Source organism: Heptranchias perlo, chromosome 3 (assembly GCF_035084215.1).
Source record: "Heptranchias perlo isolate sHepPer1 chromosome 3, sHepPer1.hap1, whole genome shotgun sequence".
NCBI lineage: Eukaryota > Metazoa > Chordata > Chondrichthyes > Hexanchiformes > Hexanchidae > Heptranchias > Heptranchias perlo.
Genome location: NC_090327.1, coordinates 85,529,617 through 85,556,097, shown reverse-complemented (window position 1 = coordinate 85,556,097; position 26,481 = coordinate 85,529,617). Strand labels below are relative to the sequence as shown.

Genomic DNA, 26,481 nt, shown 5'->3' with positions numbered 1-26,481 from the left:
CGACACTTTCTCACCAATAACCTGCTCACCGATGCTCAATTTGGGTTCTGCCAGGACCACTTGGCTCCAGACCTCATTACAGCCTTGGTCCAAACATGGACAAAAGAGCTGAATTCCAGAGGTGAGGTGAGAGTGACTGCCCTTGACATCAAGGCAGCATTTGTCCGTATGGCACCAAGGAGCCCTAGTAAAATTGAAGTCAATGGGAATCGGGGAAAACTCTCCAGTGGCTGGAGTCATACCTAGCACAAAGGAAGATGGTAGTGGTTGTTGGAGGCCAATCATCTCAGACCCAGGACATTGCTGCAGGAGTTCCTCAGGGCAGTGTCCTGGGCCCAACAATCTTCAGCTGCTTCATCAATGACCTTCCCTCCATCATAAGGTCAGAAATGGGGATGTTCACTGATGATTGCACATGTTCATTCCATTCGCAACCCCTCAGATAATGAAGCAATCCGTGCCTGCATGAAGCAACACTAGGGCAATATCCAGGCTTGGGCTGATAAGTGGCAAGTAACATTCATGCCAGACAAGTGCCAGGCAATGACCATCTCCACCAAGAGAGAGTTTAACCACCTCCCCTTGACATTCAACGGCATAACCATCGCCGAATCCCCTACCATCAACATCCTGGGGGTCACCATTGACCAGAAACTTAACTGGACCAGCCATATAAATACTGTGGCTACAAGAGCAGGTCAGAGGCTGGGTATTCTATGGCGAGTGACTCACCTCCTGACTCCCCAAAGCCTTTCCACCATCTACAAGGCACAAGTCAGGAGTGTGATGGAATACTCTCCACTTGCCTGCATGAGTGCAGCTCCAACAACACTCGAGAAGCTCGACACCATCCAGGACAAAGCAGCCCACTTGATTGGCACCCCATCTACCACCCTAAACATTCATTCCCTTCACCACCAGCGCACTGTGGCTGCATTGTGTACCATCCACAGGATGCACTGCAGCAACTCGCCAAGGCTTCTTCGACAGCACCTCCCAAACCCGCGACCTCTACCACCTAGAAGGACAAGGACAAGGGCAGTAGGCACATGGGAACAATACCACCTGCACGTTCCCCTTCAAGTCACACAACATCCCGACTTGGAAATATATCGCCGTTCCTTCATTGTCGCTGGGTCAAAATCCTGTAACTCCCTTCCTAACAGCACTGTGGGAGAACCTTCACCAAACGGACTGCAGCGGTTCAAGAAGGCAGCTCACCACCACCTTCTCAAGGGCAGTTAGGGATGGGCAATAAATGCCGGCCTCGCCAGCGACGCCCACGTCCCATGAACGAATAAAAAAAATATTAATGACTTGGACTCAGGTGTACAGGGCACAATTTCAAAATTTGCAGAAGACACAAATCTTGAAAGTAATCATACTTATGGCCCTCACCCCCACCGAATTGCTACTATGAGGCAAATTGAGAGACAGGACCTTATCTAATAATCGCATTGCACGGTGGACGTTGGGTCTTCAAGAGCACAATATGGAGGTCCAACACATTTCTACTCCCTTGCACTTGGCACAAGGATTGTTAATCCCAGGAACACCCCATGATTGTACGATTGATACCCTGGAGCCCGGGGAGGGTCCCTTTGGTATCCATCCACAGCCGGACTCGGTACAGCTGTTTTTAGACAGCTCCAGCATCTTAACCCCTAAAGGCCCGGTAGCTAGCTTCAGCATTTACATGTCAGAACTGGGGCTAGAGAAAGTAGTAAACCTTATGGGAGGCTGTTCAGCCCAACAGGCAGAATCAGCAGCTGTGGCATATGTTCTCCAGATGGACTTAGGCAGCGACCCCTGACTGTTTTCTCCGACAGCCATCTGACATGCCTATCATTAACGGACTATTTGTCCATCTGGAAAAAGCGGAGTTTTACCTCAGCCGATGGTAAACCACTTCAGCAGGGTGATGAAAGTTGGAGCCCAAACCCACCCCGATTCAGCCTTAATGACCCCCGTTATCCCTACACCAAACCCACTGAACTTGATGAATTACAGGACCAGGATTCCTTGATCAAACAAACAGAGACCATTGCGGGCACGGCATCTTGGCCTCCTAAAGCCCCTAAAAATGGTGATGGACTCATTGTAAGCCCGGATGGCATGATACGTTACCAAGAATGAGTGATAATTCCTACCCCCTAATGTACGGAAATTGTCCGATGGACTCATATGTCCTGCGGACATCAGAAGGGAGATGGCCTGATTCAGAGGCTACTCCAGAACATATGGCCGGTAATGGGCGACGTTGTTAAGGATATAGTAAACCAATGTATCACTAGTGCCCAATATGATCCCGGCCCAAAAATTAAAATTCCACCAGGACATGTTAAAGCCACATCAGGGCCATGGAAATGCCTGCAGATTGACTACATTGGGCCATTGCCTCGTACTGCGTGAAAGAAGCAATATGCCCTGGTTGTGGTAGACTGTTTCTCGAAATAGGTGGAGGCCTTCCCAGTAGTAAGAAACAATGCCCATCAAACAGCGAAGGTCCTGATTGAACATTTATTCACCCGGTGGGGGTTGCCGGACACCACTGAATCGGATCAAGGAACCCACTTCACTGGGGAAGTTATGCAAGAAACACTCCGATTATTATGCGCCTGCCTGAAGTGTGGACTGCAGGTCATTTATCAGGACCTCAACTAGAGGATGTAAAAATGGACACCCAATGCAGCAGTTGCAACAGCGCTTATAAGAAATGCAATTATCGGCGGCCTGAAATATGGGACAAGCCCGAATAGGCGCACTGGGCCAGACTGGTACTGGGTCCTCTCGGACCTTTATAGCTGAGATGTTATGCCACCTCTTTTAACTGTCAGGCATCGTAGGGGATGGCAGTCTCCCCTGTGCGTTCCCCTGTCGCATTCAGCTTAACTACCTTTAACGGCATAATTCTAGCCTTGGGACTTTGGCCATTGTCTCCCTCATCTGGCGGCTCTCTCTCCCTTTCTTCCTCTTTCTTTTCTCGTACTCATCGACTGCCTCGGCCAAATCCTTATAATCTATCTCCTCCCAGGGGGACGCGCTCCTGCTATTTTCAGTACTAATTTGCCTATTGGTTACTGCAAACATACCCTTGTGTTGTTTCAATTACTCCTTTCATTCACTAATCTCTTTTTTTATATTAATTGTGATTAATCATGCTAATCATTTATTAGCCTCATGCTGATCGTCTCGGTTCTGACTAAGCACCCCCCACAGTGTGGACCCTAATTCCTCCACTTTTACCTCGAGTTTCCCCACTAGTTCCTTTTGTTCCACTAGGTCCGCCCTGCACACTCTGGCTTTCTGTGCCTTATTGCAGCCAGGGTACTGATGCCATGAGAGTTTCATAGCACAATGTTTTGTCGGCTAATACTTTCTGACTTCCTTCTGCTTCTATATCATGCTGTTTAATAATCTCCCCTTGTCTACTTAATTCTGTCTTTAATTTGGTTATCAGTAGAGTTTGCCACAATAAGAGTACTGCTTTCCAATCATCTTTCTTACGTTTTTTTTTCCTTAGTGAGGGTCTATAGCAGGATCTCTAAGTCTTTTATATTATCGGTATCTTTTATCAATGTTCTACATAACCCTAATTTACCGTCGACATATTTCTGAAGAGTCGACACCAAATCTTCTTGCATCTCTGCCACGGTTTCCGCAAGAGGGATATCTCTCTCTCTCTTACCCCCCCCCCCCCCCCCCCCCCGCCGAGGAATCAGCTATCCCTTTTCGGTTCCAACCGAACATTCCTCCCCAGGCATCTAATTACTTCAGAGGCGTTCTATAATAAGTCTCACGTATTACAATCACTTAAACAACTCGTGCCCACTGCAGGGTCACCAATATGTTGGAAAATATTATCACTGCTATCAAAAGTTTTTAATCCTTTTCAATAATATTCGACATGGTTCGGACACGAGTGTGTTTGTATCAGCAAGTTTTATTACAGACCCAAGAATAATGTTCTAATACAGTTATATCAAACAACAAGCTTTGGTACAACCTGGTTTTTCCCGCGGACTTCAAGGTGATCAAGCTTGGCTTGTGGACCTCCGACCATCTTGAAAGCTCTAAAATTGGGGTCCCACATGCCCTGTTTTTATACTATTCGGCTACTGTGTTCTGCTGATATCAGTTCTATGGTGCTAACTGTTTCAGCAGTCTTTTAATGATCCAAGTAATTTCAATTGTTCTTAATAGTCACATCCCTTATCTAACTGCAGACTTCCTCATGACCCAGAAACCATATTCTTACACACAACAATTCACATACCTAAGTGACACAGCAAAAAGACAGTGCAGTTCTGAGTGAGTGCCCTTATCTTTTGAATATGACATTAAACTAAGGCCCTGTTTGCCTGTTGAGGTGGATGTAAAAGATCTCATGGCACTATTTAAAGAAGAGCAGGGGAGTTTTCCATGTGGCGTGGTCAAAATTTATCACTCAACCATCATCACCAAAACAGATTACCTGGTCATTTATCGTATTTTCTGTTTATGGAATCTTGCTGTGCACAAATTGGCTTCCATGTTGACCTACAAAACAACAGTGAATTTGCTTCAAAGTTAACTTATTAGCTGTGAAGTACTTGAGCACATTCTGAGATCATAAAAGGCATTAAACAAATGCAAGTTCATTCTTTTCAACACCAAAAATACAAGGTATACATACTGCTGGTAAATTTGAGAAGCAATCATTTTACTAGATTCTCGAAATGAAATTCCATATACAGCTTAGTCCCTGTCCACCCTGGATGTCTATTTTATATGGGTGGGTAGATGACATCATGATAAACACAGTATGCTTGGAATTTTGGCAAAGTTTGTCCGATGGGAGATCGGTGGAATGACTGGAAAAACAACAAACAGCTAAAAATAGATGTTCACACTGTTTTTATGGATTTCACCAATTTCCCGCTGAAGTTATGGCAGAGATCATAGAATGCCAATGGAAATGCAGGGCCATGGTAATGTTGGGAAATTGGCAGGACATCCAACTCTGTCATTGGGACATCTTTCAAATATTCAACCAGAGCTCTGCCCTATTTCAGGTGGTAGCTTCTTGCGCCCATTAAAACCCCCACTGGAAATGCAGGTGAAGCATAAAATGAGCAGAGATCCAGCATGAGAAATCTCCAGCCCATTAAACATTGTGCATATTATTAAAAAAAACATTTTGAATAAAATGTGGAATTAAACTTAGAGGGAGAACTTTGTTGAATACTTCATTAATATTAAATACAGTTTCATTAAATTTGAAATGGTAGCCTGGAATAATCGTAAATGCATTTTCATTTAAGAAAATTACAACTATTTATTTTAAAAAAAAATGCTGGGTAGACAATCCATTAATTGTATAATTTCTGAGGCGCTCTAATTTTGTGACTTCGGATTATCTTTTTAAAGAATTACTCAGGATATGACCTTGCAGCCTTATTCTCAAATATGTAGCGATTGTTCTTCTAAACTTATTTTAAAGCCAAGTATTTTATTTTAAAAAATCTGTGTCAGCTATCTCCTGTTCAAAGTTACTGTTTTAAAATAGTTTATCTGGCTAGGCATGTTTGTGATGTTTCAATGCTCGCTCTTTGGATTTCATTATTCTCCGCACTGCTCCACTGAAAGCATAGAATGTCTTTCAGCCACTGGGAAGTGCTCACAAAAGTACAGCTTTTATAGCTCCTTTAATTTATTGCTGAAAAAGTTGCTAGAAGGGGATTGCCCTGATTTTTTTTTTGTTCTCAGTCTATATCATAGCAGTTCAAAAATAATTGTATATGGTGACATGTATTTAAATCAAATCTAACACATCACTGTTCTTTATTTTTGTTTGGACTATAGTGATTAAAAATCAAATTTTGAATATGGCCTATCCTGGGATCATTCTATAAAGTGCAACTTGGGTCAGGAATGTGTGTTTCCTAATACAAATCCTGTAAAAATCTTGGATGTGATGTCTCAACTCTTGGAAGCATCTATATGTTAAAATTGTATCCAAAAGTGCTGTGGTTTTGAAAAATCTCAAGCTTCAATGTGTTTTCTTCCATTTAGGTATTACTTGTGTCTACAGCTGAGGGACGATATTGTCTCTGGAAGATTGCCATGTTCTTTTGTCACGCATGCGTTGCTTGGTTCCTACACTGTCCAGGCAGAACTTGGGGACTATGACCCAGATGAGTATGGCACTGACTACATCAGTGAGTTTCGCTTTGCTCCAAATGAGACTAAAGAACTGGAAGAAAAGGTGATAGAACTACACAAAAGCCACAAGTACGTGCAATAGCATATATAATAAAGCATCTAGTTTAGTGTTTTAAAGCTGAACAAATTGTTTTTCATTGACCTATGAGTCATTTATAGGCAGGCCCACAAATTCATACTCCACAAGCTATCTGTGTATACTTGGGTTTAGTTAAAGCTAATGGGTTAATAAAGATGTTGCTTGTAAAAGACAAATTGAATAAGGCGCTACTGATTTTAATAAATCCTAACTCTCCAGGAACTCAACGAAGTACGAATTGTTGCTTTTGAAGTTTTAACTTTGAACAACATTAGATTTCTACAACAGCAAGGGAAAATGAGTTAGGTCTGCTGCATGAGGCCTGTGTAAATGAATTATGGTGAAACCCAAAGTACTCTGTAAATTTTGTGACCGTATCAAATGCCCCTCTTTAGATGTTCCTTTGCTCAGGCTTTTTTAAAACTGCTGTCATCAACTCCTTTCTCAAAAAGCCAAACTTTGAGCCATTCATCTTCAGCACATAACAACCCATCTTTAACTTCCCTTTCCTCACTAATGTTCCTGAAACTCCTTGTTCAAATTCTTCCAGTCCCACTTTTTGCCTGTCACAGCACTGAGACTGCACTGGCCAAAGTCACAAGTGACATCATCTGTGAATGTGATTATGGTGTATTATCGTCTTTGTCCTCTTTGATCTTCTTGCACAATTTAACTGTGTTAATCATGCTGTCATCCTCCACCGCCTCCCCTCTTGTTCCAGCTTCGTGGGACTGCCCATGAATGGTTCCACGCCTATCTAATGATGCAGCCAACGCATGTCCATCAATGGCTTCTCTTCCCTACAAGGACCTATACTTGGCCCCTCCCTCACCTCATCGCTATGCTGTCCATCATTGGCAGGCATGGTATCAGCTTCATGTGTATGCTGATGACACTCTGTTCTACCTCACCACCACTTTTATTGACCCCATGAGCACATCTGTGATGTTAGACTAAGTGTGCGATATCACTTCTTGGATGAGTCACAACTTCCTTCAGCTGAGCATTGGCAACATTGCCCATTGTCCGCAGTGCCCATTACAAACTCCGCACCCCTTACCTGGCCTTACTCAGACTGAACAAGACTGTAAAATCATGGCATCGTGTTGAACCCTGAGCTGAGCTTCAAGCCCTATGTCCTCCAAAACCAAGACTTTTTTTTATTTCCACAACATCGCCACCTCAGTCCCTATGCTGCTGAAACTCGTATTCATGGTTTTACCATCTCCAGAATCGATTATTCCAATGCTCTCCTTAGTTTTCCTTCATCCACACTCCAACTTGTCCAAAGTGTAGCTACCCGTATCCTATCACTCACTAACTCTGGCTCATCCATCACTCCTGGTCTTGCAGACCTACACTGGCTTCTTGACCCCAGCAGATTAAATTTTAAATTCCCATCCTTGTAGTCAAATCTTTCTGTGGCCTCACTCCACTCTATCCACACAACCTCCCTCAGACTTCCCTCCCCCCTGCGACCTTTGGTCTTCTGACTCTGGCCTCCTGCTCCACGCTCTCCAGAAATATCTCTCATAGAGGTACGGTAGTGTAGTGGTTAGGCTACTGGACTAATAATCCTGAGGCCCAGGACTAATAATCCTGAGGCCCAGAACTAATAATCCAGAGAACATGAGTTCAAATGCCACCATGGCAGATTGAGAATTTGAATCAGTTTTTAAAAAAAAAATCTGGTATCAATAAAAGTGACCATCAAGTTGTCGAATTCTCAATTTAAAAAAAACTCAACTGGTTCACTAATGTCCTTTTAGGGAAGGAACGCTGCAGTCCTTACCTGGTCTGGCTTATATGTAAATCCAGTCCCATACCAGTGTGGTTTACTCTGAAGTGACCAAGCAAACCACTCAGTTTGGGCAACTAGGGATGAGCAATAAATGTGGGCCTTGCCAGCGATGCCCACATCCCGAGAATGAATATATTTTAAAAACCCTTCACCTCTCTACTTTGTCTTCCTTTTAAGAACCTTCTTAAAACCCAATTTTTCAGCTAAGCCTTCAACGACCCCTCCAAGCTCTCTCCCTGGCTCAGTGTTCCATTCCTCTTACTACTCCTCAGTAAAATGCCTTGCAGTTTTGTACTTCAAAGGCACTATATGAATGCAAATTGTTATCTTAGGTTCACACCCCCTGCTCTGCTCCTCTAACACTGGGCTTCTGCTCAGCCCTTATTCCATCTGCTTCACAATTGATGGCTGTTCTCTGGAATTCTCTACCAACTTATCACCTTGCCACCTATCTTGCTCCTTACAAAACTCTCCCCTTCGACTGTGCCTTCGGTTCTCTATCCTAGACCCTCCATTTCTCTCCTTTTTCCTCATGTTCAGTATCCCTTTCCTTTTTATTGTAAAGTGCTCTCAGACCTTTTCCTGTAATTGAGGACCTCAACAGTGCAGTTTTGGGAGGATAGACAATATAGACTTTGGAAGTGGCACAGTGGAGCACTAACAGACAGTGACATAGCAGTGGGGGATGTAGATTTTGTCATCCGTGGTGCTGACTTACTGGATCTGCCATGCTGTCAGAAAGCAGATGGCAGCAGCAACCACATGCAGTTATACAGTGCTCCTCATGTGTAAAACTTGTCACTAAGCCCCACTGCTGCAAGACACTATAATGTGGAACAATTGCTTTACAAATGGCCCACTGCTCTTGTTTCTGGACTCAAAGAAGTATAGGAATCTCTGGGACACTGTTCACTTAAGCAGTTTTAGTCATCACATTACACCAATTGATTTTCCTCCATTTCATCTGCACTGCAAAGCAAACCACAGATTTCCTGTTCTGTATCCCAGAATACCGTTCTGTGATTATGCTTCTAGTTTGGCTCAATGTTTATATATATATTTTTAATCAACCAGTGCATAACCTTGACATGTTTTGAAAATATTATTAAATATGCCAGCAATAAGAAATGTGATCACAGCATGAAAAAATAGAATTTGTGTTTGCTATGTCTTATGTGGCTTTTGAAAATGTACATAAAAGAATAAGTATCGCTGAATATCTAGTGGCAGTTTGTGAATTTGTTTTTTTCTGTTGGTATTTATGTTTTATCATTAAATCATTCTCAATTAAGAGACTTTAAACTTATCTCTCTAAATGAGGGGAGTGCAATATACAGTGCTTGAGGCTATAAACATCATAGCCTCTTGACAGCTCATTGGCTGCCTGCTTTGCAGCATCATAGTTGCTGGGTTAAATTCAACGGTAGACTGAATCTTCGCCTGTCTGTGTGATACATTTTATTTCTCAGCAAGGCCATTAGGATTTCCTATTTTGTGGTAATGAACCAATGTGCTCAGTCCATCTCACTTGATGAGAGCTGCATTTGCTTCCAGCTAAGCCATGGGGTGATATTTGTATTAGGAAACATGTGGCACAGTTGCTTGGTCTTCTGGATGGAGGGTAGTCTCTCAATTGGGAATAATTTATTGACAAAACTGCTACATTTTTTAAGAATGAATGTATCCATTTTGTACATGAGTCTCTCATATTATTCCTCACAAGGTATGTGAATGGATTACAGCAGAGGAAGACACATACCATTGTGCATTTTCGCACAGACTAAACTAACTTGTTTGAGAGGATTTGGCTTGTTTTCAGGTAGAATTTTGGAAGCTTTCAAAACGGCAGCCTGGGCCAAAGCAAAATAGAATATCTGTTGAAGTTGAGGATGTGAGCTGAATGAAAATCTAGCTTTTGCTTCCTCATTTTAGGGGTATGACGCCTGCTGAAGCAGAGATGCATTTTTTGGAGAATGCCAAAAAGCTGTCCATGTATGGAGTGGACCTGCATCATGCCAAGGTATTACTTTAAGGTGTGAGCTGAGTGGGTGGTTCTTCCAGAACACACATTTCTCTAATTGAGTTGACAAATTGATTTTCTGCTGGAAAATTGTCATTTAAAAAAAAAGCCTCTCTCAATAATGGAAATGAATCAAACAAATAATGCTACTGGGAACAGATTGTAGAAGCATCTGTTTTATTCTAGTTGGTATGAATTATTTTCTAGTTCTGAATTCAATTGTAACATGATGGTAAATATCAGGGCCAATCAAGGAGAGAGAGAAAAAAAGATAAACACTGCTTGTGATCAGTCAGATAACATATCAGATGTACTAACCTAGACAGTAATAAATGGCAGAATTAACAGGCCACATAAAACCTCATTAACTGTGATTAACCTCACATCACCCCATCCACAATTAATGTTAAAAACAATATGGAACACACTTAGGTTAAGTATTAAATATTCAGATTTTGCCCCAGGTTTTCCTTCACTAAATAAAACGTGTCTGCACTTCATTGAAAAGTTTCACAATGCCTACATTCTATTGTTAAACTGCCTTAGTGTTCTGCATCATCACAGACTAATCCTGCTCATAGGGCTGCCTCTAGTAAGACTAGGAATTACAATGTTTGAGTGTGTATAATCATAAGGTAAATGTGGTTTAATGGTAGAATCTATCCATTTCACAAAGCAAGAATTGGCTGTAGCATTTGGTGACGGAAAGATAAAATAAAACATTTTTTTGGTTAGAAAAAAGTCTCCAAATCAAACTCCTGAGAGAAATCCACATAATTCCTTTTGCCTGATTTGAAGTGCACATTCTCCCTCCATGGGAACTCACTGCATTTACCTAAACCTAGAGACTTTAGCACAGGTTGGCACCAGACAAGATTTCAGAAACCTAACTGTGTGTTGGGATGCTGCTGGAGTTCAACAGGCTAAAACTGTATAGCTTACCAGCACAGGGCAAGCTTCTTGCTGCTTATCCTAAGCTAGGACCAGCTTACCTGTTAGGGCATTGGCTTGCAGGTTTATTTGACATTGATCGGGAAGAATTCCAGCCCCCAGTGACCCCTGCTAGACCCTTTCAGGGCCCATCAATGAGTTAGACTGACTGGTTAATCATCAACAGCATCCTGCATTACTGAATATCTGCCCAACTCGGGTGTCAGATTACCAAGTTTACTGCAGAGATCAAAGGCGGCAACAACAACTTGCATTTATATAGCGCCTTTAACGTAGTAAAACGTCCCAAGGCACTTCGCAGGAGTGTAATCCGACAAAATTTGACACCGCACCTCCTAAAGAGATATTAGGATAGGTGACCAGAAGCTTGGTCAAAAAGGTAGGTCTTAAAGGAGGAGAGGGAGAGTCAGATAGGTTTAGGGAGGGAATTCCAGAGTTTGGGGCCTACACAGCTGAAAGCACGGCTGTCAGTGATTGGGTGAAGGAAATCGGGGATGCACAAGAGACCAGAACTGGCAGAATTCAGAGTTCTTGGAGGTTGTAGGGCTGGAGCAGGTTAAAGAGATAAGAGGGCGACGTCATGGAGGGATTTGAAGACAAAAATGATCATTTTAAATTTGAGGCATTACGGGACTGGAAGCCACTACAGGTCAACGCACACTGGGGTGATGGGTGAACGGGACTTGGTGCGAGTTAGGATACGGACAGCAGAGTTTTGGATGAGCTGAAGTTTACGGAGGGTGGAAGCTGGGAGGACGGCCAGTACAGCACTGGAATAGTCAAGTCTGGAGGCAACAAAAGCATGGATGAGGGTTTCAGCAGCAGATGGATCAATTTGGAGTCTGCCCCACAGGTTTTCTGGGATCAAGTTGGTTCCATGATGACATGCCTAGCAAAAGGAGAGGGTGACTTCGACCTACAAATATCTGTTGCTTAGTACCCTGCAGGTGTAGTAAATATCAAGACTCTTTTCTGAAGACCCTACCTGACAACTTGGATTAGGAAATTGTGTAATAGAGGAATAAAAGTGGTATGTGGCATTGGTCATAGATATTGAGAGCATCAGAGGTCAGGTATGTCATCCTTTCTTCCCCTATTCCCAAACCCCAAGGAGGATAGTCACTAGTTGGTCACCAGACAACTAACAAGCGGGGGTGTGAGCCCTTGCTAAGCAGGCAGCAGGTACCAGGAATACTCCTGAGAGGCCTGCTGAGCAGCACCACTCACTATAAAATGTTTCTGTGCATTGCAGCCATCCTTCTGACCACAGTACGAGCACATATCATGCCCCATCAGTGTTTCCACCATTTGGGGTGCTGACATCAACAGCTGCTGCTTGCCTCTCTGCAACCCAATCACAGTAGGCACTGAACCCTGGATATATGAGAGTGTGTACTCATACCTAGCTTCTAAGCAAGCTGTTGTCTCGAGTTTCCTCACTAGGCACTTGACAGTCATCTGCCCTGAGAGTGGTGAAAGGGCCAGCTGCTCCCCCTCCAGGTTGCTGAGCGATAAATATTTATAGGCCAGAGCCCTCCCTCTTTGCAACCATTTCCTTTTTTTGCCATAAGCCCACCTCAGTTTGATCCCAGAATTCATGCATGAGCTGAAGGAAACTCTTCCATTGCATGTCTAAGAGCTGTGAACTATGAAGGAAAATGGCCAAAAGGTACAAAGAAAAGCATGAAGCAGAAAATATAACTGATGAGCTACAAAGGAATGAAAGACAAAAGAGAAAAAGAAACTCAACAGATCATTGAAAACAGAATAAGGGAGCAAACCAGTCATGGGGTGAGAATAAGGAAAGAAACAATGGGAAAAGAAGTAAATGAACACGGAGCAACAATCTGTTTGGCAATAATGGTGACACCTGACCACTTAAAATTTGGATTATGGTGACCACTTGTTGCAAGCACATAAAGTTCTTTCCCATTGCCAGACTGAGGGATAGATTGGAATAAGATGAGAAAAACAATTCATTGTCTATAAATTATTTGTGTGGCCTCGTTTTTATCAAAACTGACAGTAAAAATCTATTTAATTCAGAATCAGGAAATTATTTACAAAGTTCACTTTGTTTTCTTCTTGCTACAAATTTGCTGCATGAACAAGTAATTGAAGAATTCTTACATCTGCCTCAATTTTTACCTTTTATGATATACAGATTATAGTTTAGAATGTACTAACCAAGAGGAAAAGATTCTATTTCTCCTTTTGCATCCAGCCATTGTCATCTGCCACAGTAATTGCAAAATAGCACAATGATTTTCCTTGGATTCTTCTGATCAGCTGCTGTAATTTCGGTGGAAGATCGGCAGAAATGCCAGATAGACGTGTAAATAGGATTTCCACTGAAGTTACGACAGTTACTCGGGAGGACCCCGAAGGAAATTTGCAGTGAGAATTCTGCGCCGATTTCGTTGCCCGATTCACTGGTGGAGCATTTAAACCTAATGCTGATGATAGTTGGGAAATAGAATCCTTGGACCCGGAATTCCGATGGGCTTGCTCCACTGGTGCAAGTGCAGCGGAGCAAAACCAATGGACACCCAAAGTGAAGGCTGTTGACCTTGTCCAGATTGTGAGGATTGGGCCATTAGCATGGTTGGGGTCTGCGCATCACTCCTGTAAGGGCACATCAGCGGCGCCAGCCTCGATTGACACTCAATGTTTGGTTAGTTACCGCTTACAACCTACTACTGGAATTACCCAGCCTTCTCTCTACTGGGTAGAATCCTGGCAGAACTGGGTTTCACCTCATTTTCCACATTCTGCCCCATTTTCCACCCTCCACCCCCGAGACGCTCGCAGCGCAAGGGTGGAATTTCTGGCCCTTAGTATTTTGTGGTTGTACGCTAAATATACTTAACAGTGCCACAGGTATTTGATGAAATTGTGTTTCTGGTAGTTTCTAATACTGCACTAGGTTGAAGACGGTACCGTTAGAGTATTTGTTTTTCTGCTTTACAAGGATTCAGAAGGAGTTGATATCATGCTTGGTGTGTGTGCCAGTGGCTTGCTGATCTACAGAGACAGGCTGAGAATAAACAGATTCGCCTGGCCCAAGGTTCTCAAGATCTCATACAAAAGAAATAACTTCTACATCAAAATCCGTCCCGGTGAAGTAAGTTCAAATGTGAGGTTTGCATCTCCTTTGGTCACTACTTGTATGCAGCACTTCCTGAAAGTACTGTTATCATGTACTAAGAAACATAGTATGCTAACAAAATGTGAAATTAGTTTGCAAATAAATAAAGGGCTGAGTCAGGATTCGTTGCAAAAAAATATTCTTCCAATATCAAGGCTCAAAAGTGTTACAAAAGACTATCTTTACCTGCATGGAATTTGCAGGTATATCTGTTCAAGTGACTCTTGTTCAGAATTCGAAAGAGTTTTAATACTGAGTTATTTAAGAAGGTAGCGCTCTTCTAATAGCAATTAAACTGTAGTTGATCATTCACAGTTGATCATCTTGGATCGATGTTCTATTAAATTTAACTCCAAAGCTCACAAAATACAAGGTCAAAAAACACTTTTAATACTATTGATTAACTGCCTCTGCCTTCCACGTGGACTGATCAAACCTTTCGGTGGCTGTCTCAATAATCGGGAACACATAATATATCCTGCTCATACCATTTTCCCTGTAACTGCTTTCCAAGGGATCTACTTTAATAATGGTTTCATAATTTCTCCAACAGGCATTTACTATTATGACGTCAACGTTTTAAGATGCTGTGCGACAAAAATAGCCAACAGTGTAGCACTATGTGAAACAAAAAAGCCCTATTTGTAGTTTGAATGTTGGTCGCTCAACATTAAATATGTAACAATGTTAGAACCTGCAATATCTTGCTGGAAGGAAGAAAAAAATAAAATTCAATTTTTTTTATATAGTATGTCTGTTTAAAATAAATGAAATGACAAATTAGACATATCACTAAAAATATAACCTGATAAGACATCCAGCCCATGATGTACCATTACACTGCTGTCCACCTACATTATTTATTAAGAGATGTACAGGATATCCAAGTAAAAAATATCCTGAAAGCTTGTTTGCAATGGCCTCTTGCCCAACATTGGCTAAAAGACACAACACAATTGAGCAGACAAAGTAGATTTAGAACACAGCACAGTTTGTAGCTTTTTTGCATTCCTTAGTTCAATGCCACGATCATTTTGGAATGATGCCTAATCTTTTGTTAAGATTTTGAGTGGCTGAGTGCCTGCTTTGCATTTTACAACATGCTGCCATTGCACTTAACAATACAGTAGTACTAATGGTAGATGGTCTTTCAGCTGCAGTGGCCAGTATTATGCAGTGTTTTACATAATTTTGTATTTTGCTTAACATAGTTTCCCAAATTCTGCAGAGTATGCACTAATTCTAAGCGAACAAATCTTACCTTAGCATGTAATAAAGAAAATTATATATATATATTACAGTGCTGAATTAGTTGTATTTGTCTCACAATTTCAAATCTATGCAAACCACTACAAGTTTTCAGAAATTCTGTACTAGTAGTAATCTTAATTATAAAGGATGAGGGATTGAGCATTTCTACTTCCTGTTGTCAATCAAAATTAAAGAAATTTCCAAAAAATATATACTCTAACTTTCACCCTTTTCCTGATGTTTAGCTCTAAAATATTGGAACAATAATCTGACGCAAAATCCTGATGTTAAATGCTGATTGATTAATTACATCAATATCCGTGCTCCTCAACTTGTTTGCTTATCTTGCAAGAAAAAGAAGTTTCTGGGTGAGATGAAAGGATGGTTAGCTTCAGAACTTGGAATTTACTGTCTTGGGACCAAGTCATCAATCACTTATTTCGCTCACAAGCCCGTTAGAGTTTCAGTTTAAGACAATATTGGAGGTGAAATTTGTCTTGGGCGATAACACAAAATGGGTGATAGTGCGTCGGCAGCTTACTCCACACCCCAAACGATTTTGTTTTCTATTAACTTCAATGGAAAAGAAAATTGGACGGAGAGTAAAATGGGCTTCAGATTCGCTATTGACCGTTTTGCACTACCAACCCAGACATATTTCACCCCCATCGGATGTAATGTGCCCTTTTCATCTATCTTATATTTCCAAAAAAAAACCTCCCTGAACTCTTGTTCCATTTAACTGTTACTGTTGTTGTATTATGTTGGTTCATGCTTTTTATAAATTAATGTTTGCTCATTAGGACTTGTTATTGGTGGATGTTTGCATGCCCAAACACCTAGATGGTGCTGGTAAGGCACCTGAAGTGCTTGAAGCAGTTGCACTCCTCCAATTTGAGTCCCTCCTGCATATTGTGCATCGCTGTGCCTTAACCAATACCTTTCTACAATAGTACCGCTCCTTCCTATCTTGTAGTGTAAGAGAGGGAAAGAGAGAAATATTTACTCTCGCTAGGAACTACTTTACCGACTTCTGTGTATTTAACAAAGGGCAGGAGAGTATTTCTGCATCCATCTCCAGCTATACCCTTTCATAGCTGTCCTGAAGCTTGAAGCATTTGCCATTCTACAAATGCCATGTTAAGAATTGTACTCCATTAATACTTAAACCTGTTTATAATTTTACTTCTAAAATATTAAATTGTTTCAATTTTAACTTTTAAATGTTTCACATCTTTCCTTCTTGGATTTGTAATTTGTTCATTTGTAATGATTGGCTTTTTATTATAAAGGTTATTTTAAAAAAATGTTCTAATGCAGCTGACTGTATTCAGACCATGAGGGTAGTGGGATGGTGATTCCTCCCAATACTAAGTTATATTGGCTGGGAGGGGTCAATTTAAAGCCATGTCAGCTGCATTAGAGTAGGACATTCACCAGTATGGAGTAGGAGGAAAGAGAATATATTAAAACAATACCATTGACTTTTTACTGAATTGAATCCCAGGGTTCAAATGATAGTCCCAAAAATCTGTACGGGGCTTCACCAGTCTTCCGCTATAACTGCCCGGAGACCAGTAGAACCCACCAGATAATGACCGGGTACCTGGCTGTGCTGGGTCAACAACAACAACTTGCATTTAAGAAGCATTTTTAACTTAAAGGAAAAGTTCAGAGGCGCTTCGTGGATCTTTCTGGGATTTTAGAACATGCCATGTAAGGGGCAGAACCTCTGCCAACCTTTACAAGGCAAGTGTCGTCAGGGGGACAGTGCCAGTAGTGGGTACTCCCGAAGCCAGGAGTTCCAGCTTTACTGACTCAATCGGGACCTAGTGTAGTACTGGAGCCAGTATGCTCAGTTAGATGGGCCACCATGTGGAAAGGGGGGGGGGGGGGGCGGTCGTGGGGAATGTGTTGGCCAGGGAATTGACCTGGACCTCTGTACGTCCAAAGAAAGGGACAATAAAAAAAAAACCTGAGGGGAACATGGCTGGGGTCTTGGTGGAGGATGGACTTTCCTGCTGCATTAGATTAGGTGGGAGCCAGAGATGTGCCTATACCAGTGCTTGAGCCCTCCCAACTAACTGTAAACTCCGTGGTCAGCTCTGGAGGGCACTGGTTCACCTTGATTGTGCCCAGGGGATTTTCGGGGTCATTGCCTTCAATTGCTCAGACACCACTCCAGGCCATAGATGGCACAGAAGAATGAGTTGAAATTAAATAGAAAATGTTTACTCTTTATTAGTTTATCAGGTAGCTAGGTACTCAGATAGTAAAACAATTTGAGTACTTGCCTGAAGGAAAATGCTGAAAAACTTACACTGAGCCATGTCTATGTTTGTGTGTGTGTGTGTGGGTGTTTTTTTGTGAGTGGTCATGTTTGTTAGTGTCATGTGTGTTAGTATGTGTTAGTGTGTTTGTGTTAAGTGTGTGTTATAGTGTGCGTTTGTGTGTGTGCACGTGTTTGTGTTATAGTGTTGTGAGTTCGTGTTTGTACGTAAGTGAGTTCGTGTTTGTACATGTGTTGGTGTTTGTGTTATGTGGTTGGGTCAGGAGAGGCTCTGGACAGCGGAGCTGTATCCTAGTTGTGCTGTAATGGTTTGATCTGTTTTCTCAGGAAAACTTGACACTTTCTGCTTTTTCCTTCCTAGTTTGAGCAGTTTGAGAGCACCATTGGATTTAAACTTCCAAACCACAGAGCAGCAAAAAGGTTGTGGAAAGTATGCATTGAGCATCACACATTCTTTAGGTAAGTCTGACCTGACCATTTAACTTGGAATTGACAGGGTTAGAGTAGCCTCAGTACTAGCTACTTTAGTTATTAGAATTGCTATGGTACAGAATGGGACATGGGTGGAATGGAATGTAAAACCTAAACTTTAGCTTATCTCTTATCACTCTATCTCAGAAACGTAAGTTTGTCTTCATTGTAGTTAGTTTAACCGATAGAACACAATAGCCTGGAAATTACTGTGAGGAAAGTTAACAGACAAATGCTTAACACTCTCATATCAAATTCCTTTGTTATTTTAATGAAGACGCTAATCTGTCTATTTTAACTTGCTTAACACTTCCATTAAAATAACAAGAGAGAGGAATTTGATCTGAACACATCAAACAATTGTAAGATAACATGGCTCACATAAATTTCCAGGCTGATATATTTATCTCTTTTTAAAATTTGGAACACTGTTTATACTTAATGCAGGATTATCAAATAAAAATTAGTATTCAATCTTCCATTCTCTGCTGAAACCAAAAAGTATTTTTGCTACATCATAGTTGATCTGTCTATCTGTGAAGGTTGCAGCAATGGTTTATTGAATGCCGTACATTTTTTTCACCTTGTGCTGTAAAGGTTGTGGAAGATTTCCCAGAAGTTTTAGAAGAGTCACCTTAATTCTATTTTATTATTCCAGCATGAATTCTTAGTTTTTGTGATAGATCAGGATTCTTTACAAGTCCGGTGTGAATTATATCATCCAACAATGGAGGAAACAAGGTGTCACCATAACCTTGCATTGGTCTGGTGGATGCAGTATTCTGTAGACTAAATAGGAAGAATAGACATTTCTTAGTAGCCCTGATTTCTAAGCAGTTAGAGAAAAGTTCTATCCATGCCAGGACAGAGGAAGGCTGTTTGAGCAGTATTTAGTCAGAGTCCTTGTAGGGAAACATACATCAGTGCCATCAACCATAAGAAAATATCAGTTAGAAAAAATATGCAAAAGATCATGGATTTCTGACAAAGAATGAAGTATTTGCTACCATCTAAGACATATTGATATATTTGTAACCAAACTGAAAAATTAGTGAAGACAAATGGAAGTGCATCCCAAAGCAACTATACCGGTCACTTTTTGATTCCATGTAGGAACACCAGATATTGGTTGGCCAAATCATTCAATGACTTTAATATTCTTTATTAAAAATATTCATATTGCTTTGGAACTAATCTTTAATCCAATTTTGTACTAATGCGCTCCCCTCTTAGCCTTCTACAGCAACAACCTGTACCTATACAGAGCTTTTAGCATAATAAACATCACAAGGTGCTTCATATAGAAGAATGGATACCAGAGTATTGGAGTAGTTAGAAGAAATTACCAAAGCACGATCGAGAAGATGCATTTTAAGGAAGGCTTTTAAAGATTGAACGAACATGCATTAATATAGCATTGTATCACATCCGCAGAACATCTCAAAGTACTTCACGTTAAATAAGTTACTTCTTGATGTGCAATCACTGTTGTTATGTGGGCTAATGCAGCAGCCAATTTGTGCACAGCAAGATCCCTCAAAACTGCAAATTAGATAATTGACCAGTTAATTTGTTTTTGGTGGCTGATTGGGGGGAGTATGTTGACCAGGATACTGGGAGAACTTTATGTTCTTTGAATAGTACCAAGGTATCTTCAGCTTCCACCTTATCAAGCAGATGGAGGCCTCGGTTTACATCACCTGTGAGATGTCACAAACCACCCCCCCACCCAAACACTGTAGCATCCCCTCAGTATTGCATGGAGTGTCATGGAGTTGGAGGTCGTGGTGGGACCGTAGAGCTGGGTGTCATCAGCATATATGAAACAGAAAAAAGAGGCTTATGATGAATGTTGGATTCATAATTCAGTAGAGAAGCAAGCTGAATTCAAAAAGTACAGGGGAGAACTGAAAAAAGAAATAAGGGTGGCAAAGAGAGTACATGAGAATAGATTAGCGGCTAACATAAAAGAGAACCCTTTCTTAAACACATAAATAGTTCAAGAGCGAGAGAAGAGTCCAAGAGGTGAGCGCAATGTAAAAGGAGAGTCGCGAGAGGAGAGTCCGAAAGTGAGAGGAGAGTCTGAGAGGTGACCGCAGTGTAAAAGGAGAGTCCCGAGAGCGGGAGGAGAGTCCGAGAGGTGAGCGCAGTATAAAAGGAGAGTCCGAAAGTGAGAGGAGAGTCCGAGAGGTGAGCGCAGTGTAAAAGGAGAGTCCCAAGAGCGGGAGGAGAGTCCGAGAGGTGAGCGCAGTATAAAAGGAGAGTCCAAGAACGGGAGGAGAGTCCGAGAGGTGAGCGCAGTGTAAAAGGAGAGTCCGAGAGGTGAGCGCAGTGTAAAAGGAGAGTCCGAGAGGTGAGCGCAGTATAAAAGGAGAGTCCAAGAACGGGAGGAGAGTCCGAGAGGTGAGCGCAGTGTAAAACGAGAGTCCGAGAGGTGAGCGCAGTGTAAAAGGAGAGTCCGAGAGGCGAGCGCTGTGTAAATCTAAGGCAAGTCATGGCAGCAGAGCTCGCACCCGTGATACGCTCCTCCTGCACTATGTGGGAAGTCATGGACACTACAGGTGTCCCTGGCGACCATGTGTGCAGGAACTGCAGCTACTGACTAACTGTATTTCGGAGCTGGAGCTGCGGGTGGATTCACTGTGGAGCATCTGCGATGCTGAGATTATCGTGGATAGCACGTTCAGTGAGGTGGTCACATCGTAGGTAAAGATTACGCAGGCAGAAAGGAAATGGGTGACCGCCAGGCAGAGTAAAAGGACTAGGCAGGTAGAGCAGGAGTCCCCTGGGGCCATCTCCCTCTCAAACAGATATACCACTTTGGATACTGTTGGGGGAGATGGCTTATCAGGGGAAAGCAGCAAGAGCCAAGTTTGTGGCACCATGGGTGGCTCTGCTGCACAGGAGGGGAGGAAGAAGAGTGGCAGGGCTATATTGATAGGGGATTCAATTGTAAGGGGAACAGATAGGCGTTTCTGCGGCTGCAAACGTGACTCCAGGATGGTATGTTGCCTCCCTGGTGCTCGGGTCAAGGATGTCATGGAGCAGCTGCAGGGCATTCTGGAGGGGGAGGGTGAACAGCCAGTATCGTGGTTCATATCAGTACCAACGACATAGGTTTAAAAAAAGGGATAAGGTCCTGCAAGGTGAATTTAAGGAGTTAGGAGATAAATTTAAAAAGCAGGACCTCAAAGGTAGTGATCTCAGGATTACTACCAGTGCCACGTGCTAGTGAGGAGAGGAACAGGAAAATAGACCAGATGAATGTGTGGCTGCAGGGATGGTGTAGGAGGGAGGGATTTAGATTCCTGGGACATTGGGACCAGTTCTGGGGAAGGTGGGACCTGTACAAACGGGACGGGTTACACCCAAGCAGGACCGGGACCAGTGTCCTCGCGGGGGTGTTTCCTAGTGCTGTTGGGGAAGGTTTAAACTAGAATGGCAGGGGGATGGGAACCTGAGCAGGGAGACAGAGGAGGGGGAAACAAGGATAGAAACAAAAGACAGAATGGGAAGAAGCAATAGTGGAAGGCAGAGAAAACAAGGGTGAAAAACAAATAGGGCCATAGTGCAAAATAAAACAAATAGGGCCATAGTGCAAAATAAAACAAATAGGGCCATAGTGCAAAATAAAACAAAGATGACTAGCAATCTTAAAAAGACAAGTCTAAAGGCATTGTGTCTAAATGCGCGGAGCATTCGCAATAAGATAGATGAATTAACAGCGCAGATAGATATTAACGGTTATAATATAGTTGCGATTACGGAGACACGGCTGCAGGGTGACCAAGGATGGGAACTGATCATCCAGGAGTATTCAATGTTTAGGAAGGGCAGGCAAAAAGGGAAAGGAGGTGGAGTAGCGTTGTTAATAAAGGAGGAAATCAACGCAATAGTGAGTAAGGATATTGGCTCGGAAAATCACGATGTGGAATCTGTATGGGTGGAGCTAAGAAACACCAAGGGGCAGAAAACGTTGGTGGGGGTTGTCTATAGGCCCCCAAACAGTAGTGGAGATGTAGGGAAGGGCATTAAACAGGAAATTAGAGATTCATGCAAAAAGGGTACAACTATAATCATGGGTGACTTTAATATACATATAGATTGGTCAAACCAAATTAGCAATAATACTGTGGGGGAGGAATTCCTGGAGTGTGTACGTGATGGTTTTCTACACCAATACGTTGAGGAACCAACTAGAGAACGGGCGATCCTACACTGGGTATTGTGCAATGAGAGAGGATTAATTAACAGTCTTGTTGTGCGGGGCCCTGTAGGGAAGAGCGACCATAGCATGATAGAATTCCTCATTAAGATGGAGAGTGAAGTAGTTGAATCTGAAACTAGGGTCCTGAATCTAAATAAAGGAAATTACGAAAGTATGAGGTGCGAGTTGGCTATGATAGATTGGGGAACTTTATAAAAGGGATGACGGTGGATAGGCAATGGTTAATATTTAAAGAACATGTGCAGGAATTACAACAATTATTCATTCCTGTCTGGCGCAAAAATAAAACAGGAAAGGTGGCTCAACCGTGGCTTACAAAAGAAATTAGGGATAGTATTAGATCCAAAGAGGAGACATATAAAATTGCCAGAAAAAGCGGCAAGCCTGAGGATTGGGAGCAGTTCAGAATTCAGCAAAGGAGGACAAAGAGATCGATTAAGAAGGGAAAAATAGAGCATGAGAGTAAACTAGCAGGGAACATAAAAGCTGACTGTAAAAGCTTCTATAAATATGTCAAGAGAAAAAGATTAGTGAAGACAAATGTAGGTCCCTTACGGTCAGAAATTGGGGAAATTATAATGGGGAACAAAGAAATGGCAGAACAATTAAACACATACTTTGGTTATTTGGTACAAATAACCTCCCAGAAATGTTAGGGAACCAAGGGTCTAGTGAGAGGGAGGAACTGAAGGAAACCAGTATTAGTAAAAAATAGTGCTAGGGAAATTAATGGGGCTAAAAGCTGACAAATCCCCAGGGCCTGATAATCTACATCCCAGAGTACTAAAGGAAGTGGCCCCAGAAATAGTGGATGCATTGGTGATCATCTTCCAAAATTCTATAGATTCTGGAACAGTTCCTACAGATTGGAGGGTGGCAAATCTAACCCCACTATTTAAAAAAGGAGGGAGAGAAAACAGGGAACTACAGACCAGTTAGCCTAACATCAATAGAGTCTATTATAAAAAATGTGATAATAGAACACGTGAAGGGCTTTAATGGGATTGGACAAAGTCAGCATGGGTTTATGAAAGGGAAATCATGCTTAACAAATCTGGAGTTTTTTGAGGATGTAACTAGTAGAATAGATAGGGGAGAACCAGTGGATGTGGTGTATTTGGATTTTCAGAAGGCTTTTGATAAGGTCCCACATAAGAGGTTAGTGTGCAAAATTAAAGCATATGGGATTGGGGGGAATATACTGGCATGGATTGAGAATTGGTTGACAGACAGGAAACAGAGAGTAGGAATAAATTGGTCTTTTTCCGGGTGGCAGGCAGTGACTAGTGAGGTACCGCAGGGATCAGTGCTTGGGCCCCAGCTATTCACAATATATATCAATGATTTGGATGAGGGAATTAAATGTAACATTTCCAAGTTTGTAAATGAAACAAAGCTGGGGTAGAATGTGAGCTGAGGAGGATGCAAAGAGGCTCCAATGTGATTTAGACAAGTTGGGTGAGTGGGCAAGAACATGGCAGATGCAGTATAACGTGGATAAATGTGAGGTTATCCACTTTGGTTGTAAAAACAGAAAGTCAGATTATTATCTGAATGGTGATAGATTGGGAAAAGGGGAGGTGCAACGAGACCTGGGTGTCCTTGTACACCATTCGCTGAAAGCGAGCATTCAGGTGCAGCAAGCAGTTAGGAAGGTGAATGGTATGTTGGCCTTCATTGCAAGAGGATTTGAGTACATGAACAGGGATGTCTTACTGCAGTTATGCAGGGCCTTGGTGAGACCATATCTGGAGTATTGTGTGCAGTTTTGATCTCCTTATCCGAGGAAGGATGTCCTTGCCATGGAGGGAGTGCAACGAAGGTTTACCAGACTGATTCCTGGGATGGCAGGACTGACTTATGAGGAGAGATTGGGTTGACTAGGCCTATATTCACCAGAGTTTAGAAGAATGAGAGGTGATCGCATCGAAAATTATAAAATTTTAACAGGACTAGACAGACTAGATGCAGGGAGGATGTTCCTGATGGCTGGGGAGTCCAGAACCAGGGGTCACAGTCTCAGGATATGGGGTATGCCATTTAGAACCGAGATGAGGAGAAATTTCTTCACTCAGAGGGTGGTGAACACGTGGAATTCTCTACCACAGAAGGCAGTGGAGGCCAAGTCATTAGATGTATTCAAGAAGGAGTTAGATATATTTCTTAATGCTAAAGGGATCAAGGGATATGGGGAAAAAGCGGGAACAGGGTACTGAGTTAGACAATCAGCCATGATCATTTTGAATGGCGGAGCAGGCCCGAACGGCCAAATGGCCTACTCTTGCTCCTATTTTCTATGTTTCTAAGGATAGTCAAAGGAACGGTGAGGCCGATTAGGGACCAAAAAGGAGATCTTCTTGGGAAGGCAGTGGCTGAGGTACTAAATAAGTACTTTGCATTTGTCTTCACTAAAGAAGAGAATGCTGCCAATGTCACAGTAATGGAGGAGGTAGTAGAGAAATTGGATAGGATAAAAATTGACAGTGCTCAAAGTAGAAAAGTCACCCGGTCCCAGTGGAATGTATCCTAGGTTGCTGAGGGAAGTAAGGGTGGAAATTGCAGAGGCTGTAGCCACAATCTTACAATCCTCCTTAGATATGGGAATGGTGTCAGAAGACTGGAGGATTGCAAATGTTATGCCCCTGTTCAAAAAGGGGGAGAGGGATAAACCCAGCAATTACAGATCAGTCAGCCTAACGTCGTTAGTGGGGAAACTTTGAGACAATAATCCGGCACAAAATTAATTAGCACTTAGAAAATGAAAGCCAGCACAGATTTGTTGCAGCAAATCGTGTTTGACTAACGTGATTGAGTTCTTTGATGAAGTAACAGGGAGGGTTGATGTGTATATGGACTTTCAAAAGGCATTTGATAAAGTACCATATAATAGACTTGTTAGCAAAGTTGAAGCCCATGGGATTAAAGGGACAGTGGCAGCATGGATACAAAATTGACTACGGGACAGAAAGTTGAGAGTAGTGGTGAACGGTTATTTTTCAGGCTGGAGGGAAGTGTGCAGTGGTGCCCCCCAGGGGTCAGTGTTGGGACCGCTGCAGTTTTTAATTTATATTCATGACTTGGATTTGAGTATACAGGGTATAATTTCAAAGTTTGCAGATGATACGAAACTCTGAAATGTAGTAAACAATATGCGGGATAGTAATAGACCTCAGGAAGACAGAGACAGACTGGTGAAATGGGCAGACACATGGTAGATGAAATTTAATGCAGAGAAGTGTGAAGTGATTTTGGTAGGAATAAGGAGGAGAGGCAACATAAACTAAATGGTACAATTTTAAAGGGGGTGCAGGAACAGAGAGACCTGGAGGTGTACATACACAAATCTTTGAAGATGGCAGGACAAGTTGAGAAGGCTGTTTTTAAAAAAAAACATTTGCCTGAGGAAGGAGAAAATCTCCGAAAGCTTGTGAATTTAAAATAAAATTGCTGGACTATAACTTGGTGTTGTAAAATTGTTTACAATTTAAAAAAAAAAGCATATGGGATCCTGGGCTTTATTAACAGAGGCATAAGAGTACAAAAGCAAGGAAGTTATGCTAAACATTTATAAAACACTTGTTAGGCTTCAGCTGGAGTATTGTGTTCAATATTAGGCACCACACTTTAGAAAGGATGTCAAGGCCTTAGAAAGGGTGCAGAGGAGATTTATTAGAATGGTACCAGGGATAAAAGACTTCAGTTACTTGGAGAGACTCGAGAAACTGGGGTTGTTCTCCTTAGAGCAAAGACAGTTAAGGGAGAGGTGTTAGAGTAAATAAGGTGGAACTGTTTCCAGTGGCAGAAGGGTCAATAACCAGAGGACACAGATTTAAGGTAATTGGCAAAAGAACCGGAGGTGACATGAGGGGAAAAAAAATTACTGAGCCTGTTGTTATGATCTGGAATGCACTGCCTGAAAGGGTGGTGGTTGCAGATTCAATAATAACTTTCAAAAGGGAAGTGGATAAATACTTGATGTGGAAAAATTTCCAGGGCTATGGGGAAAGAGCAGGGGAGTGGGACTAATTGGATAGCTCT

General features: G+C 42.1%; 1 protein-coding gene across 14 annotated transcripts in view; it reads left to right on the top strand.

Moving 5' to 3' along the window:
• The window catches only part of epb41l3a (erythrocyte membrane protein band 4.1-like 3a), a 210,532-nt gene that overhangs the window by 129,041 nt on the left and 55,010 nt on the right, over positions 1-26,481 (top strand). For 10 of the 14 annotated variants that reach the window (XM_067980708.1, XM_067980719.1, XM_067980706.1 and 7 more), the window contains 4 exons: positions 6,055-6,273; positions 10,017-10,104; positions 14,027-14,191; positions 18,106-18,203. In XM_067980708.1, the coding sequence (XP_067836809.1) occupies positions 6,055-6,273; positions 10,017-10,104; positions 14,027-14,191; positions 18,106-18,203 (570 nt within the window). The remainder of the gene's footprint in view (positions 1-6,054; positions 6,274-10,016; positions 10,105-14,026; positions 14,192-18,105; positions 18,204-26,481) is intronic. The other 4 variants (XM_067980709.1, XM_067980717.1, XM_067980712.1 and 1 more) reach the window with 1 other exon arrangement.